Source organism: Aulonocara sp. 'chitande type north' Nkhata Bay, linkage group LG20 (assembly GCF_057382095.1).
Source record: "Aulonocara sp. 'chitande type north' Nkhata Bay isolate Kocher_YH1m ecotype deep benthic linkage group LG20, A_spYH_male_GT1.1, whole genome shotgun sequence".
NCBI classification, from domain to species: domain Eukaryota; kingdom Metazoa; phylum Chordata; class Actinopteri; order Cichliformes; family Cichlidae; genus Aulonocara; species Aulonocara sp. 'chitande type north' Nkhata Bay.
The window spans coordinates 24,153,840-24,170,464 of record NC_141363.1 but is presented as its reverse complement, the minus strand read 5'-3'; the positions used below and the strand labels follow the sequence as shown (position 1 = coordinate 24,170,464).

The 16,625-nt window shown below is 40.8% G+C and overlaps 1 protein-coding gene across 3 annotated transcripts in view; it reads right to left on the bottom strand.

Annotated features, from left to right (window-relative positions):
• The window catches only part of plxna2 (plexin A2), a 166,775-nt gene that overhangs the window by 127,807 nt on the left and 22,343 nt on the right, over positions 1-16,625 (bottom strand). For all 3 annotated transcript variants that reach the window (XM_086278460.1, XM_086278458.1, XM_086278459.1), the window contains 2 exons: positions 12,543-13,876; positions 8,048-8,230 (listed from right to left, as the gene is read on the bottom strand). In XM_086278460.1, coding sequence (XP_086134586.1) covers positions 8,048-8,230; positions 12,543-13,742 — 1,383 coding nt within the window. In that variant the 5' untranslated portion in view covers positions 13,743-13,876. The remainder of the gene's footprint in view (positions 1-8,047; positions 8,231-12,542; positions 13,877-16,625) is intronic.

Here is a 16,625-nt window from a genome sequence, read left to right as displayed (position 1 = left end):
TTTTTGTGCGTTTTATATTACAAATTCAATTGGCTGGAAATTTTGGAAAATACAATATTCATTAGAAATGAAGAGAACATTCAGCTTTTTCCCAACTTGTTTACCTTTCTGTGTATCCTGGAAGACACGGATCTGCGTTTGATGTGGCTTCTTAATCCTAACACCACAATGGCTTCACACATTAATAAAAGTCACACAAAGCAATGACACAGACTTCACTTACAGCTCTCCATGCAAACAAAAGTTTAAAAGTGAGAGTTTTTAAACATAACAAAAAGTTCAAGCTACATAACTCCGCCATTAACACAATTTGAAGCCTAATCAATAGGAAAACATGCTGAAGAAGCTAGATTACTGCAAGGCTTTTTCTTTAGACAATCTCCAGTGAAAAGTGGCTCTAATCAACAATGGGTTAATTAATCTCACTTGTGAAGTTAGTCCAATTATGGGACACACTCTACGGGGAATATTTGTCTCCTAAATAATAGTAATAAAATGCATTGCTAATGAAAGGTCTCACAAAAAAAGTTCTGTTCAGACAAAGGTAAATGAATAAATAAGTAGTGCACAACACATTTAGGGACATGTGTGAATCAGACTTTGTCTCTTTCGGGATTCGGATGACATTTTGGCATAGGTGAATGAATACCTTTAGGCTAAATAAAGCCTACATGTATAAAATTCATCTGTTGTAAAATGTATGCACTGCATGAGTATTTGTCTCCTGTTGTTAGATAATGAAAAACACTTCCTTCGAAACACTGGCAGAGAAAAGAGCAGGCAATTAGAGGAAGTGAAAGGAGAGGGAGACACATGGAAGGAGAGAAAGCAACATAGAGCTGTTTGAATGTGATTAATGAGATCACTGCAGGGTAGGCTGTGTCATTGTAAAAGTCTGAGCAGCAAAAAGGAGGAAAAATAGAGTGGCAGAAAGAGTTAGAGACTGAGACAGAGAATGGGGTAGAAAGCGAGACATGAGAGGGAAGAGAAAAAAACTGAGCAGAAACCAAGCTGACTGACCTGGCTACATTTAACTCACTGCTATGAAAAGACAGGGGGAATGAGACAGAACGACTGACAGAAAGTGAGTAAATCAGGCAGACAAAGAAAAAAAGAGATATAAAGCTCAGATGAATGGAACAGCAGGGGCTCTTGGTCTTCTGCTGGCCTTTTAACAGTGAAGTGTTTAGGGAAGCCTCGACCAGGTCTGGCAGATAGAGAAGCTTGTGCTCTAAAGAGAGCCATGAAAGGCACAGCCTGCTCCTGCTGGCTGGGGATGCCGCTGGCCACCTCTTTATCTGGCTCAGGGTAACAGACTGGGCAGGAGCAAGTAGAGGCCAGGATCGAAAAGGTCACACAGGCATCCTGCCAGTCCAAAAATCCATAAACAAGCTGGGGTTGAGCTGGACTAGAGAGATGGTTGTGGTAATTAAACATTTATGGCAACCATCTTTACACCCAAAGATACAAAGCCTCTACACAAATATATCATTTAAAATAAACAGAATACAAAAAATATGATTCTTCCAGATTTAACATGCCAATGAAAGTAGTTTTATAGTCTCAATAACCACCCAACAGAGGACTTCTTCAGTCCTGGCTGAAGTTCCTTCCCCCCCATATCCTGCTGTTGATCAGACAGTTTAATTCCACAAGACAGAGCTTTACTGTACTTTTTTTCTTTTTTTTGAAATTGTAAAAAAAGATAGTCTTTCAGGTACCACACACAAAAGCTACACAAATTAAATTTGCCTCTGTTCGCAGTTTTGGATATTGTGTTGGTTTGATCCAGCCTCTCTGTGGATGTGCTGGAAATTGTGCTGGGAGGAAAAAAATTATTTGACCAGCAACAGTGATTTCTAGAGGGTATGCCAAGCGCTCAGCTGTTTCTAGTAGGGAAACTGAGGCTGTATTGATAGTGATCAAAAAGATTGCCAGCAATCAAGGAGAGAGAGACCCACAAAGATGGTTGTAATAGGTGCATAACACAGCTGTAATATCAGTTAAAGAATCCCTCATACATGCCACTTTTTATCTAAAATGTCAGTTGCTCCATAAATAGGTGTATTTCGTGTGATGTTTTTCCATTTAATTTTAACCACACAAGGCAAAACAAACAATAATTTAACAATGGAATGCAATTATTTGTTCAGTCTGGGATTAAGTAGAACACACTATTCAATCTAAGTGATGCAATTGTTATTATATAAAGCATTCAGTGAGAAATAGCAATTACTGACTATGATGACTGGAAATAAGTTCTACCTGGTTTGCGATTGTGACAGTTCTTTTCACTTGTAATTGTATTTCTTTGTATTGTATTGTATTGTGAGGTTAATTTATGTTGTGTAGGGACTACAAAGATCTTTAATAAAGCCGTTAAAAATATTAATTTTCTGTGTTTTTAGGTTTTTGGAATTCGTTTTTGCAATTATGAACAACAACTGAACATTTTCCATAAAAAGAGGTTAGGTTTCATATTTCCACATAGTCACTCTGTGTTAGCGCGTTTTAAGGGATGCAGGTGACAGGATGGCTCACTTCTGTTTTCAAAATAATTTGTACCCCTGGGGGAACAGGATGGGCCTCCTTTCAGCTGTTGCTATGGACATCATCCTCAGTGATATTTAGTGCTTCTCTCCCTCTTTTACTCTAGATGTTCATCTTTGTGTCTATTATTATTTCACCGACTCAGTTTTTCCACCTGTTCTACTTTCTTTCTCTCCTTCATTACTGCCCCAGTATCCTTGTGCATTACTATTTAGACAACATAGCCGGGCTACAGTGAAAACAAAAGTCAAGGGTTGGAAAGCAGTGAGTAAATTTGCTGAGCTAATCCATCAATTTCACATAAAAATCCATGCCAGGCAAAGCCAGGCCACACAAAGACAGGTGAGCAACCTCTTGGCTGACAGGCCAGACACCCAAGTTGCTCTGATCGTATTCTTTCTCAGAGCAACAAATCCAAGAAATAATTCACAGAGGTTCATTGCAAAATCACCCTCTCTGTTCGGGGTAACCACAGCATAGAAGGGCGAGAGTGGGGTTGGAGGGAGGATGGTCACTTGTCCACCAGGACCCTGTAGTAGCAGCTGCTTGCATTTACAAGCCTTTTAAGTCTGGAATACTTTATGCCCTGTGATCAGCTGTTCCCCTCAGTGACACCCCCCCCCCAACATCACTGTCTACACAACACACACAACCCTGCTGTTCTTCAGGCTACTGCGGGAGCCATGTGAGTAAGCTGCGCACACTCTGCTACGTTAACCAGATCTACAGGACATTTGTCCAGTTAAACACCTGAACCACCCTTTTAAGTTGCCTCTTTTAGCTACAAAACATATTATCCAAACCAATTACCCCATTATTCATCAGGGCATGACAGAAAAAAAACAACAACAAACTTTTCCATTTTTGGTTTTTGTTCGCCTAATCCAAACCAAAACACTGAAGGGTAAACTAGCCGACATTTACTAAGATAATTGCTGTTTGTAAAGTGTACAGTACAATAGCTATACAGATTATGCCAATCCTTCATGACTCAGTTACCTTTTCATAATGTAATCACAAAGCCTGTTTGGATCTTAATAGTTTTGCAGGATTTAGAATACATGGGAGCCTACCATTTGGGAATGTATCCCTATGGTCCCAGGTTCAACAACTTTGTTGAGCTTGTGAGAAAAACAGGGATAGAGGATGTTTCTTCTCATTGTCTGTGAACTGATTCCAATTAAGATGGGAATCGTGAATGCCCCTCTGCTGAACATGCTTTAACTTTCCCATTCATTTTTTGTTCTGGCTTCTTTCAACATCTAATTTTACATGTGCAGCAGTGCCCTCCATCCCCATCTATATCAAAGGCAATGCTTTCCGCAGCTCCTCTGCTCCACAATGCCATCGTTGATTCCCACCAATCCCAGTCCCCATATGGGATATGCCTCCTCCCCAGCAAAAAGTGAACCACACACAGTCAGTTTTAACTTGGATGATGCAATTCTTGGGTAATGTGTGTCCAATTGCATAGCAGATTGCCTATCTTTATAAAGTTCACCCACAGAGCCATCTTTGGTTTCTGCGTGATAACATAGATGATAGAGGCTGATGTGGATAATATGCAGTCTGGACACAATTACTTTACATCTTGCTCTAGAATTTAAATAATACATTAACTTAAGAGCAGGACTACCACCTCACTAGAAGATCTGTAATGATAGCTTAGACTGGGATAAATAATGTTTTTCCAATCGCTAAAACACATTCATAAGGGTTGGTGTACTGGGCGTCTTCTACAGCTTTCTGCTGAGGTGAACACCTACTGGCCTCCACCATCAATCACTGCCTTCAAGAACACCACCCAGAAGTCCACACCCAATTTATGGAAGTCTCACAACACATTCAACCACACAGCTTATGCATGTGTTAGTCTATGCTTGCAGTGAAATTCTCTAAGTTCATAAAGTATATGAGATGCCCATTTGTTCCCACATCTCTCAGCAAAATGCAATGATTTCACACTCTGTTAACATCACGACAGAATATTTTTTGCTGCAGCACTGTATGAGACTCCTGTGTAGTGTTATTGTTTCCTGCAGTGTGCCACACTATATATGCATTTTTCTTACTTTGGTGTCTGCTTACTCCCCCACCCTCTTAACCCCTCTTCCTCAATCAATCCCCTACAAAAGCCTGCCACAGGCAGCGATATCCACCAACATCATCCCTCATGCTTTGCCATGTTCCCGCAAAGCCAAGGAAACAGCAGCATATACGGGAGCTGATCTGCAGGGAAAGCAGGAGGGAAATGGAGGGAGGGAAGGAGGAGTGGGATTGAATGGGGAAGCATTGAGTGGAAGGATGGGGAGGGGGTATTCTTTGGGAAGGGAGCCAATCCAATTACAAGCAGTGGTGCAGCCCTGGTTTCTTTGGCGGCACAAAATTCACATTTCGACAGTCTCTTCCTCCCTCCCCTAGTACCTTCTTGCTTCTTCTTCTAAAGATGCCTATTCCTGCTACTCTGTTTCCTATTTTTTGCTCATCGTGGCTCACACTCACATCCTGTAATCGTGCATCCCTATGCACCACACCCCTCCCTTTCCCCATCTGTCTGTCTTTCTTGGATGCATGAAAGAGCTGGAGGTATAGCACTGTATCACCAGCAAAGCAACAAATCTTGTCACCCTAGCTGTGTCATGCTCAGATCTGCAGGAAGCCTCCAGCATCCTACTCCATGTAGGTGTCTCATGCAACTCTGTAGGAGCTTATCATCCCTCTGCAGAGGAAACTGTAGCTCATACTCTTTAGGTCACCCAATCCCTCTGCCCTCCCTGTGCCACGGCATGGCAGGGCAGGCTGGGAGAAGGGTGGGGTGGAGGGGATAGCCAGGGTGTTGAATAACATTCAGTGTAAACAATGCATACTTCGGACAGACTGATTATTCTTAATTACTAATTAGTCATTATACATGAAAACAGCTTTTTTTAAGCTGCTGCAAATTGCTACAGGGGAATCCCAATTCTCTGTCATTCTCCCAGCAGTCAGAGCTTGTACATTGTTGATCATTTGCGTTCATGCAAATCATCACGTTTCACTATCCAACAGCACATCTGCTTGCAAATTTCTGCACAGCAGAAGAGTGCATATATTCTCACGCGATCAAAAGCAAATTAGGTTCAATTAAAGTCCTCCAAACTTACTTTGACAGCAAGACCACACTAAAACACAACCTTTTATTTAGCAGTAAAAACCTGAGTTAACAACGCAAAATGCAATTTAAGTTTTGGGAATGTCACAGAAATATACAATTAATATTTCATTATGGCAGACATTTTGATTTCTACACTTAATATAATCTCGTGCTGAGTTCATTCACATTACTGAGAATATTTTAACAGAGTTAAACTTTTTCCACTATTTTCTCACTTCAGCCACCTCATAGTAAGAAGATTATTATAATCATAAATATTAAGACAACACATCATTTGAACTTTCTAATGTGCTCTGTTAGTGAAACCATATTCTGTGTGTCATGGGATCATTCTCTGTGGGTGACTGCTTGCTTTTTTTATATTCTGACCACTGGACCGTGGTACCTTTTGTCTAGGTGCGCTTCTCATATCCTGATTAATTCCTGCCCCACCTTAGCGTTACTGTGGTTACAGTCACGCCTCTGTATGTAGTCACACAGATGCACAGAAGGCTATTTTGCATGGATTTTGAAACAGACTAAGGACATAGCAGAGGGAAATGGGTGATTGCGAGCGGCAGGTACAGACAAGAGTGTGGAAAGAAACAGGCAAACACACACCATATGCAAGCAACAGAGTGAGGAAAACACTCCTCTGTTGCAAATAATTGAAACAGATGAAAAGGTTAAAAAAAAGTTGACATTATTTAAAGCTCAAACTGGTGGTTAAGTCAAATTAATATTCTCTACACAACAGCCTGATTAGTAAATTGATTTACGGTAATAATGGAAAAATGAAGACCAAAATAACCCACGACACTGACATTTATGTTCCACTCCTGACATTTGTGATCTCGGAATGACACTGAGACAGTCAGCCCAATGAGAGAAGCAAGGTCAATAAATCTATCAATATCCTTCAACTAGCTGTCTAATTGCAGTCTGGACACGAGACAAAGGACAACTATGATAGGCCTACCCGAAAACTCAAATTTCAACCAAAGCCATGCATACATATAGTAGGCTATATCACACAATATTACCAGACAGGTAACTACATTTTGGCCCCTGAGAATGGGGGACTGTGTATAGCAACACTTACAATTGTTTAGTGGTTAGTAGTACACTATTTATGTTTAAGTTAAAGCTGAGAGTCTGTATATTAAACCTATATGCATTACATTGGTGTAACATATACTTTTTATAAAAATATAGCTAATCAGCTGTTTGGGGGAATGTCAGTGTCACACAACAGTGCAAGAGCTGTTTGAAAACAATCAATAAATCATAGATGTGTCTGACTGACAATCAAACCCAGAGCGGCACTTAACAGCACTTCTCCTCTGCACTATTTATTCCAGCTAGTCAAAAGTTTAATCTCATGCCTGATTTAGACTTCTGAGCCGGTAATGTAACCTACATAAGTGGCCAACATCATTGCTGACATTCATACTAATGCATGTGACATTACACGTTAATTACCACGCAGTTGTCTCCCAGTGTTTTACATGTGGTGCCAACCAGCAGAAACAATTAAAATTTCTTTCTTCTGTTCCTGAATGTTTTTCACTTCTTTGCACATTCTCTCATGTCCATTCCAATAGTTTCCCCCATCCTCCTCTAGGAATTTGCCAACATGTGTAAATCCTTTTATTGATGCTATGATTATTATTTCTTATATTGAGATCATGATTCTTATTCTCTCACTGAAAATTCAACAACTGCAGCGAATAGTTATGAGTTGCATTGATGAGACTTGTAGACACATTTCTATGGAGATGCACCGTAAGTTACAATGTAAGGTCTCAGAGGGATTTGCCATTACGGTGTAGCTGTGGTGTAGATTTCCCAGTGAAATATAAATCCACAGTAATACCATGTTTCTTGCAGCTAGGGTGTGAAATCTATTATTATTATTAACTGGCCAGGAGCCCTTAACCCTCTGTAGCCTTTGTATTCTCTCACCAAGACTAGGAATTTCAGTGCATGGGCTGGCTCTTTCCCTTGGCTCTCAGTGGGCCAAAGCAGAAAGGTGCCTATTAAAATTAATGGTTCAGTGCAGGATACTTAACAGTGCAACACTAGAGCTCATTTAACAAGGAACTGGTAATGACCACTACAGTGAACTAGCTGTTGCCATTACACCTCCCTGACACTTTGACAGCTGGGATTAAATATTAAGCAGCTATGTTTCCTTGTGACCAACATCCATCTACACAGAAATAGGACCACTTCACAGTGTCAGTCCCCTCTGGACTATTGAGCAGTATAACTCCCTATGTATCACAGTAATAACACAAGCAGAGAACTTATACATGAGACCTTTAACTGCTGGATGAGAAGAGGAAGGGAGTTGGTACTCACCTTCTTCAGGCGTCCACTCTTGGTACCCACAAAAGCTACACAGTAGCCATTGTAGACATAAGAGGTCACAGAAGTCATACGGTCCCGAGTCTCAGTGTAGAGAGTGTGGCCAGTCACTAGTTGAGAGCCGCCAAGTGGCTGGTTGATGTCCAGACCACAGAAGGAGTCATCAATGGGCACGGGCTAAAGACAGAAGAAAAAAAGGTTATGAATTACAAATTAATAACAAGAATGTTTAAAAAATGGTGATCATGATTATCAGGGTAATATGTGACATTAAGCAAAGAATTCCTTAAAATTAAACATACTGTAAGTGCCTTGAGGCAACTATTGTTGTGATTTGGCCCTATATAAATAAAATGTAATTAAAGTGAATTGAATTGTAGGAATAGGAAGTGAAAAAAAATACACCAGAGAAAGACAGACTTACAGGATGAGGCAACAGCAGTAAAGAGAGGCTGAGATACAGAGCATTATAAAACAAGACAGCTCAGTAAGGACCAAAGATGAAGGTGACAGACTGAAACACGAGGGTGATGGCCAAAGTTGTGGAAATAGTGGCAGTGTTAGAGAGTGTTTGAGATGGGCAGATGAGAGAGGTGAGCCTGAGGGAAAGAGGAAGGTCAGAGTGAGGAGGAATTGCTCACGTGAGTCTCTTAGCCAGACAAACGTTTTTCTTTCGGGCACACCAGAAAGAATCAGCTCCACCCGACTGAGCTCCACCTTGCTCTCACTGTGGCTCATTACCCTGGCCTATCACAACATCACAGCAGAAATACACATATTGCACGATAACAGTGGGCATTAGCGAGCACAATGCGTGATAACTATGCAACATAGAAATGTGCATGTAACCAAAGAAGCACTAATAACATTTACTTATTCACTAGAAAACAACTGCTATAGTGAATTCTCAGTGAATTTAAATTCAGCTCTTAAGGAAAATTTGGGCCTTAAGACAGCTGCTTAGAATGAAAACTTCTTGTTCTTTCAAGATATGAAAATACAGGCAATGAGGAGGAGGTGAATAAGAAGTAAGACAGTGATCTGTCTGGTGTTGAATCAGGTCAGCTGACAGTCACCAAGTATCATTGGCCTCAATGTGCCATGCAGGCTAAAGTGAAATGGCCAGGCAAGCATTACATGTGTATATCCCATAGTCCCTTGCTCACAAACTCTATCTTATTCAAATTCTAAATATATATCCCCTTTTTACAGCCCCTACTCATTAGTTTTCTTACTCTCACATTTCTCATCCGTCTCCTTTCTATCCCTGCTTCTGTCTTTTTCACTGTCAGAATGGTCTAAGCAGACTGTGTTGAGAATGTGTGGAAGGCAGCTCTGTCTCTCACACAGTGGCTGTACAACCTTTCTACATATATTTTCATGAACAGAGCAATAACGCTGAAGGGGAATAATCGCCTCCGCTTGTATCCTCACGCCCCTCACTTTGTGGCATTTCCTTTTATTCCCTTTGCCCAAAATAGCACAGAGTGCTATGGAGTACTACTGCGGTATTTAAAAAGAAAAAAAAACAATCTGGTGAGTTAACATTTTCATGTCTCATGTGGTGATAACATCAAATGTACTGTATGCAATTGTTCTAGGCTTCTCTTAAACACAAGTTGATGACACAGACGGTATGAATCAGATGGGAAAGCTAGCAGCTATCTTGAGGAACAGCCGTGAGTTCCAGACATCGGCTTATCAATATATACTCCCTGAAAATCATGCAGCTATTCCACATATGGTCTGTTGGGCTCCTAACCATTTGGTTCTGATTATATCTAGATTGTTCAGATGATGTATGCTTAGTAGACTTGGCAGACAGCTCAAATCCCCCTGGAGTCCATGTGGTTGAGCTTTCTTGTTCACCTTCTTGCAGATTTTTTTGTTTCATTGTGTTTTTACTGCTGACTTACAACAAATCTCACGAGTAGTGCAGAAATGTAGTTTTCTATACCACTGTTTCAAGAGACAAATTATATGAGACCTAAATTAAACATATGCGATTAATCCTTATTGAACATCTCACAACATGAAATCATATTAATTTTCTGCTGAGAAAATAGCTGCTACCCTGTTTAGATGTGACAGGATATGTGCTCTCAGAGATTTTTCCTCTCAGAGTATATCAAATTTATCAACTCCAGTCCCACTTCGCTTTCACAAGTGGTTAATTAGTTCTAAGGGCATGAGCAAAAAAAGCAAGACTGGAGGATAGTGTGACACATGGACACACAAACACACACACAGTGTGATACAGAAAGAATCCCATCATGGCTCTACTCCATGGGATTGACTACAGAGATGGTGTGAATCTCCAGATGGCAGAAGGCTGGATGGCTGGGTGATAAATCTTTGATTGGCTGCTGTATCTGAATCCCCTGGCTCAGCCTCAGTTCCATTCCCAGCCTCAGCCTTGGCCTGCATGTAACTGAACACAGTAAAATGTCTGCAAGAATGAGAGCTGGGGGTATAATTAAAGTTCTCTGCTTTGAGCTCGCTGGCTACCTGCTGTTTACAACAGACCAGACGAGAGGTACTGAAGCTGCATGTGTAATTTACTCAGAAACCAAGAAAGGTACAGTTAACAGTTAGCTAAAATACACTTGGGTTGGTCTAACCTTGAAGAACCTCACATTGTGATGGATGTCAAACACTAAAAAATACCACACAGAGTCACATAGGAACATACTTAAGAAAAAAAAAAAAAGAAAGATGTGAAGCATACAGTATGTGTACTTGAAAGTAGTCACACTACTTAAGTTGAGGATTTAACATCAAGCACACAATGTCAGCATGTTTGACATATCTGGGTGTTAAATGTATTTGGGACAGGTTATATGAGTTCCACATGCACTGACATCTGTCTTTATAATCCACATTGTACTATGGATTTAGTAGCCAGTCTTGGTCTTAAGGACTGCGTTTTATATGTGACTGCGGCTAAATATACAATGCTTGGTGCAGTGTAATGCATTACTGGAAATAAATGCCTAAAGAATGAAGGGGGGGTGCAGCTTTGCAGATAAAAACTAGCAACTATAAACATGCACATACATGATTGGGCAATCTTCTGGGAAACTAGAAAAATATTCCAAATGGAGCTCCAACAGTTTAAAAGGCTCCCAGTGTCATCAGTTTATACCACTATTTCCCCTTCTTCTGCCAACTCTGCATCTTACAACATCTTATTCCGCCTTCTCAGCAGAGCTAATAAAGTCCAACAGCTAGTTTGAGATAATGTCTCCCTCCTCCTGACAATCACCTCTGACATTGTGCTAATGGGGAATTTACTGATTTTAATAGCAGTGGTCAACTGAGTTCCCCGGGGGGGTTAGCAACAAAAGAAGCTGATCAGTGCGGTTCTCATCATAGTGAAGGATAGGGATATCATTAAACCCCACACTTCACATACTGCTTGTACACCCAGTATTAAAAGTGTCTCCTATGCACACACAGATATACAGCACACATGCACACTTAGCCAGTCATTAATTCTTAATATTCTTAAAGTCCTATTTGCAATTAAAGAATGAAAGCACAGAGGACTGTGGCCTCCTGGGAACGAGCGAAACCTTAATTGTACGTGACAACATGTAACGGATACATGGCCTTGTATTATAGCATAATTGGGGATTTCAGAAGGAATAGTCTGCTGTGTGATCTACATTATGCCAACATCAGAAGCAGAGTAACTTGAGCGACACCCCCCACCACACACACACACACTTTATTTTTCTAGAAGGGGAGTGTGTTTACTTGTGTTGTGCTCGAGGAGAATGTTATCACTTTGATGGTTGCCAAGAAAAATAAATCCTCTCTAATTTATGAATATCTCTTATTGAAATGTACTTGAAAGTGGATATTTTCTGATATCAAAGCTACAAAACAATTTGAAATAATTGAGTGCAGTAGAAGAGTCATTTGTAAAATAGTATGCAATACTAGGCATTCAAAAGCATTTCTGGGTGATTGCCTTTAAAAATATATATATAAATAAATAAACCAGCATACGCTTGCACAACTTGCTGTGTTTTTCTGGTTCACTGAGAGGACTTAGTAATTCCCTTCACTGTTTACCAGCATATTTCAGAAAGAATCTAAATGTAGAAGTTGCTCAATTTATAAAAATTTCAGACCTTATTATATAAATGAATAGCTCTTTTTTGGTTTTCAGCTACTTGAAGCTCAAAGAATTTAAAAGGAAAAAAAAGTATAAATTGATTCATCTAAACACGAATGTGCAAAACAGAAATGTGCAAGTAATTATTCGCCAATTTATCAGTGTCCTTACATTATTTCCTATACTATCCCAATAATATTTCCCAATGACAAGCGTTTCAAGTTTTTCAAATCCTCTTTCACATTGTTACCATATGGAAGAGGGTTATTTCAATTGTTCTCCCTTTCACACTCTGGATGATCTGGAGATCTGTGGATGGGTGCATGTAAAGCATGAAGTGTTTGTCATCCATTTAGTATAACTCACCGCTTTGGTGCACTGCACATCCTTCCCAAGCAGCCAATTAAGTTCCAGGTTTCCTTCTCCCTGGTAGCAGGACTGCAGGCGCTCCTTAATTCGTGCATTGATGTCACGAATGGTGAAGACGCAGAGCGCTGAGTCATCTGGTGGGCGATGGAACTGCTTCTGGCCCTTAGAGAAGATGGTGAAGAGCACATCATCGTGGGCACTGATATTGAGTGATGCAGCGAGAACACGTCCTGGCTTGCCAAGGTAGGCAGCCTGCAGTAGCCGGTACTCAACACCGCTCTTCACACAGCCAATAGGCAGGGAAACATAGGAGTGGAACTTGGGGTCATCTTTGCAGAGGCGAACAATGCGAGAAGTGTAGAACAGGTCACTGCCGGATCCGCTTGACGACATGCTGTTTTCTGGTGTCTCGGGCTGAACAGTCAGGAAGTAAACAAAGCTGCCGCTGGCAAAGCCGTAAACATAGTAGATGTCAAAGTGAGAGACCAGTGCCAGTGTGTCTGATGGTATCTTTATGAGGGAGGACACAAAATCTGTGTGCAATTCATAGTCAAGCATAGCAGAGGATTCTGGGTCACGGGGCAACTTTCGACTGGAGATTGTAGGAAAGTAGTCCTGTTTGCCATCTACCGCCGTGCCAATAAACAGGGTCCCATCCTGGCCCTGCGAAGGCACAATGACCCCATACATAGTCCCAGTCTGGTTTACACTAGAGAGGTAGTGTTCTTTCTTGTGGGAAGGCTCCACTAAGATAAAGAGGTCATCCAATCTGAGGAGTTTACAAACTCCCTGGTACAGGCTGCCACAGGCCAGCAACCGGTTTTGGGAATAATCAATTAAGAGAAGCTTGTTGACATTGTTGGTTGAGACAAGGGGCTCAGAACAAGGCTGGACAATCAGAGGAGGGTAGCACGCCTTGTTGTCATCCTCTGGGCCTGTGTCATGGGAGACTAGAAGAGTCAGGTTGCCTGAGAGCTTGTACACACGGTTGACTGCTCCAATATACAAAGCGCCTGTGGTTTGGTGAACTGTCAGGTGGTTGAATACCCAGTCCCGACGTTCAGGGTGGAAACTAGTAAAAGTCTGCCCATTGGATAAAGCAGGTATTACTATGAGCCAGAAGCCTAGTAGAGCAGCCATTGGTCCCACTTTAGGGTTAAGTGATAAAGTTCTGCGAAATGCTTGCTGGCCCTCCATGTTTAACAGGCCTGGAAGGAAATCGCTAAGGGAGTTGAGAGAATGGATGTAATGAATACGTGGAGGAGACCTTTGCCTTTGTGTTGCTGAAGGCTATCTTGCAGGTCAAGCTTCACAAGGTTTTTCACATGTTTCTGTAAAAGAAAACAAGAAACAAAGAGAAAAGTTGTAAATTGTCACAGCTGAGTTACATGTCACACGAAGAAGATGCATTTAAGAGTGTTTCAAAGTGAAAAGGAATAAGAGGCTCAAATTTAATAAAGCAATGAGCTGTGGAGAATAGACAATTGGTGGAAACCATTATGGTGCACATTCCAAAGGACAGGGCAGGTTACAGCAACGGAAATTAGCCTGACCTGACTCATGCTAGCGCTGCTGCTGTCACCACACACTGAGTAAGAGGTTTCCAAGAACAGAAAAAAGGCCAAAACAGGCATTGCTCACTAAAAGCAAGGTCACTGTGTTGTGAGACTGACTGTCTTTTTCTTCCAAAACAATGTGACACTTCAGTGAAGCTAACCTTTTACACATGTATTATATTCACTTATTTTATTAGAAATGGTTTAGAATATTGTCATAATTAGCATCTGTATTTCTGAGTTATTGTCCATAACCCTTTATGAGGATTTTAGTAGCTGAAACTTTGGCCATGGCAGATCTAGGCAGTTTATCTTTAAATCAAAGTGAATAATTGTGTCCAATTTGGACAAAATTCCAAATACCTTTCCAAAGATATTCCATTCACAAATGGGATGGGCATAACATCACAGTGGCCTTGACTACTGACCACCAAGATCTAATCAGTTCATCCCTGAGTGCAAGTGAATATTTGGGGCAGATTTAAGGAATATTTCATTCAGAAAATACATTAATCTGTAGCGACCTAATGTTTGATCTTTGACCATCAACGTCTAATGACGCCATCTCGATGATAGGGCTTACCTACAAAGGAAAACCTAAAACACATCTTCAATATTAGAGATCATGCCATACCAGAAACATTAGCACACAGCTTAACGTTGTGTGCTTCGTTATCCTTAAAACATCATTCTCTTCTTTTTATTATTATACTGACCCCATCCTCACGATTTCTTTAAACAAATCCCCTATCAGTTGCCCATTTTGATATACTATATTAGTCAAAATGTATCACGCTACAATTAATGCAACCATGCTCTGCCTGGGCTGTAAAGATCTCTCTCCATGTGCTATAAAACCAAGCAGTCTGTCCCCAGGAGTTAATTATCTCATCCATTGGAAAAGACGGCCTGGATCTCATTACTGAAACAAACTGAGAACAAATTGGAAGCCACTTGCACACACCCCTACTCTTGCTCTTTAAGGGGCTCATTTTTATAGACTCTGAATCTATTAATTATTCTTTTATACAATTTATTTATTTATTTATTCATTGTTTATAAATCAAGTTCCTCTAATACTGGTGTGCTCAGATCACAACTGATTAATTTAAAGGTGATTTTTGTGCTGCCTATAATTAATCCCTCCACTGTAATAGATATATACAAAACATCCTCATGCAAAGATTAACTAATAGAACATCTGATGTATGTATGAGTGTGTCTCATATTATCGGTGTACTCTATCAGAACCAAGTAGTGTGAGGGGCTAACAAGTGGAGAGAATGGCAGTGCATCCTAAAATCAAGTACGATTAGGCGTAGCGATCCAACAAGGGTAATTACTATGGCGCTGGAGGTGGTAAGCTGGGGAGTGACATGGGGATGCCGGGGGCTTGAATGTGTCAGAGACGGCCCTACGTCGTTTGTCACGCTCCAGATTTGCATTTCCAGCAGCGAGGGCACAGAGAATCAAGGGTGAAAAGATGTGGCCTGAATAATCAGTAACTGCACCTTGAATTAACAAGCGACTGAAAAGGGGAGGGAACATTGTATGGGAAGATACTGAATAGCCAGCTTACATTGTGACGTGTTCAAGGCAGGTTTGATTTGCAGCAGTAATTTAGGGGTCCCTTTGAGCCGTGTCAGCCCTTTCATAGACCTCAATCCAAATCCGTTAATGGCCATCTTAGGGTCCCTCCCTACTCCTTGTAAGTAAGTAAGTAAAATTTATTTATATAGCGCTTTTCACAGATAAAAATCACAAAGTGCTTTACAACACAGAAAATGGGAATATAAAACAATATAACAGTAAATAAAACAATGTAAGACAATAAAACTATAAAAACAGCATAAGAAGAAATTAATCAAATGCTTTTCTAAATAAAAATGTCTTCAGCTGTTTCTTAAAACAATCAATGGAGTCCGTGCAGCGAAGAGACAGTGGGAGAGAATTCCACAACCGTGGTGCCACAGTCTGAAAGGCCCGATCACCACGAGTTTTAAAACGAGTGCGTGGTACCACCAACAGTCTCTGATCTAATGACCTTAAAGCCCGAGAAGGTATATGTGATTTCAGCAGGTCAGATAAATATTGAGGAGCCTGACCATGCAGGGCCCTAAAGGTTAGAACTAAAATTTTAAACTGAAACCTAAAATTTACAGGCAACCAGTGAAGGGAGGCCAAGACTGGAGTGATATGCGATCTTCTCTTGGTGCCTGTTAAGAGACGTGCTGCAGCATTCTGCACAGTCTGAAGACGATTTAAGGCTGATTTGTTAAAACAAGTAAAAAGGCCATTACAATAGTCTAAACGAGAAGAAATAAAAGCATGAATAATCATCTCAAGTTCAAGCTTTGATACCTTGTGATCGAGTATACTACACAGCACCATCTTAAATATAACCCTAAGGAAGCATATTGATCTATGTGTCCAGAAACACAGGTCCTAAAGCCCAGTCAACCTGTTCTTGGTGTGTGTGCACAGGCAGAGGCGTGGGAGGTGCGCTGTCCCAAAAGCACTTTAT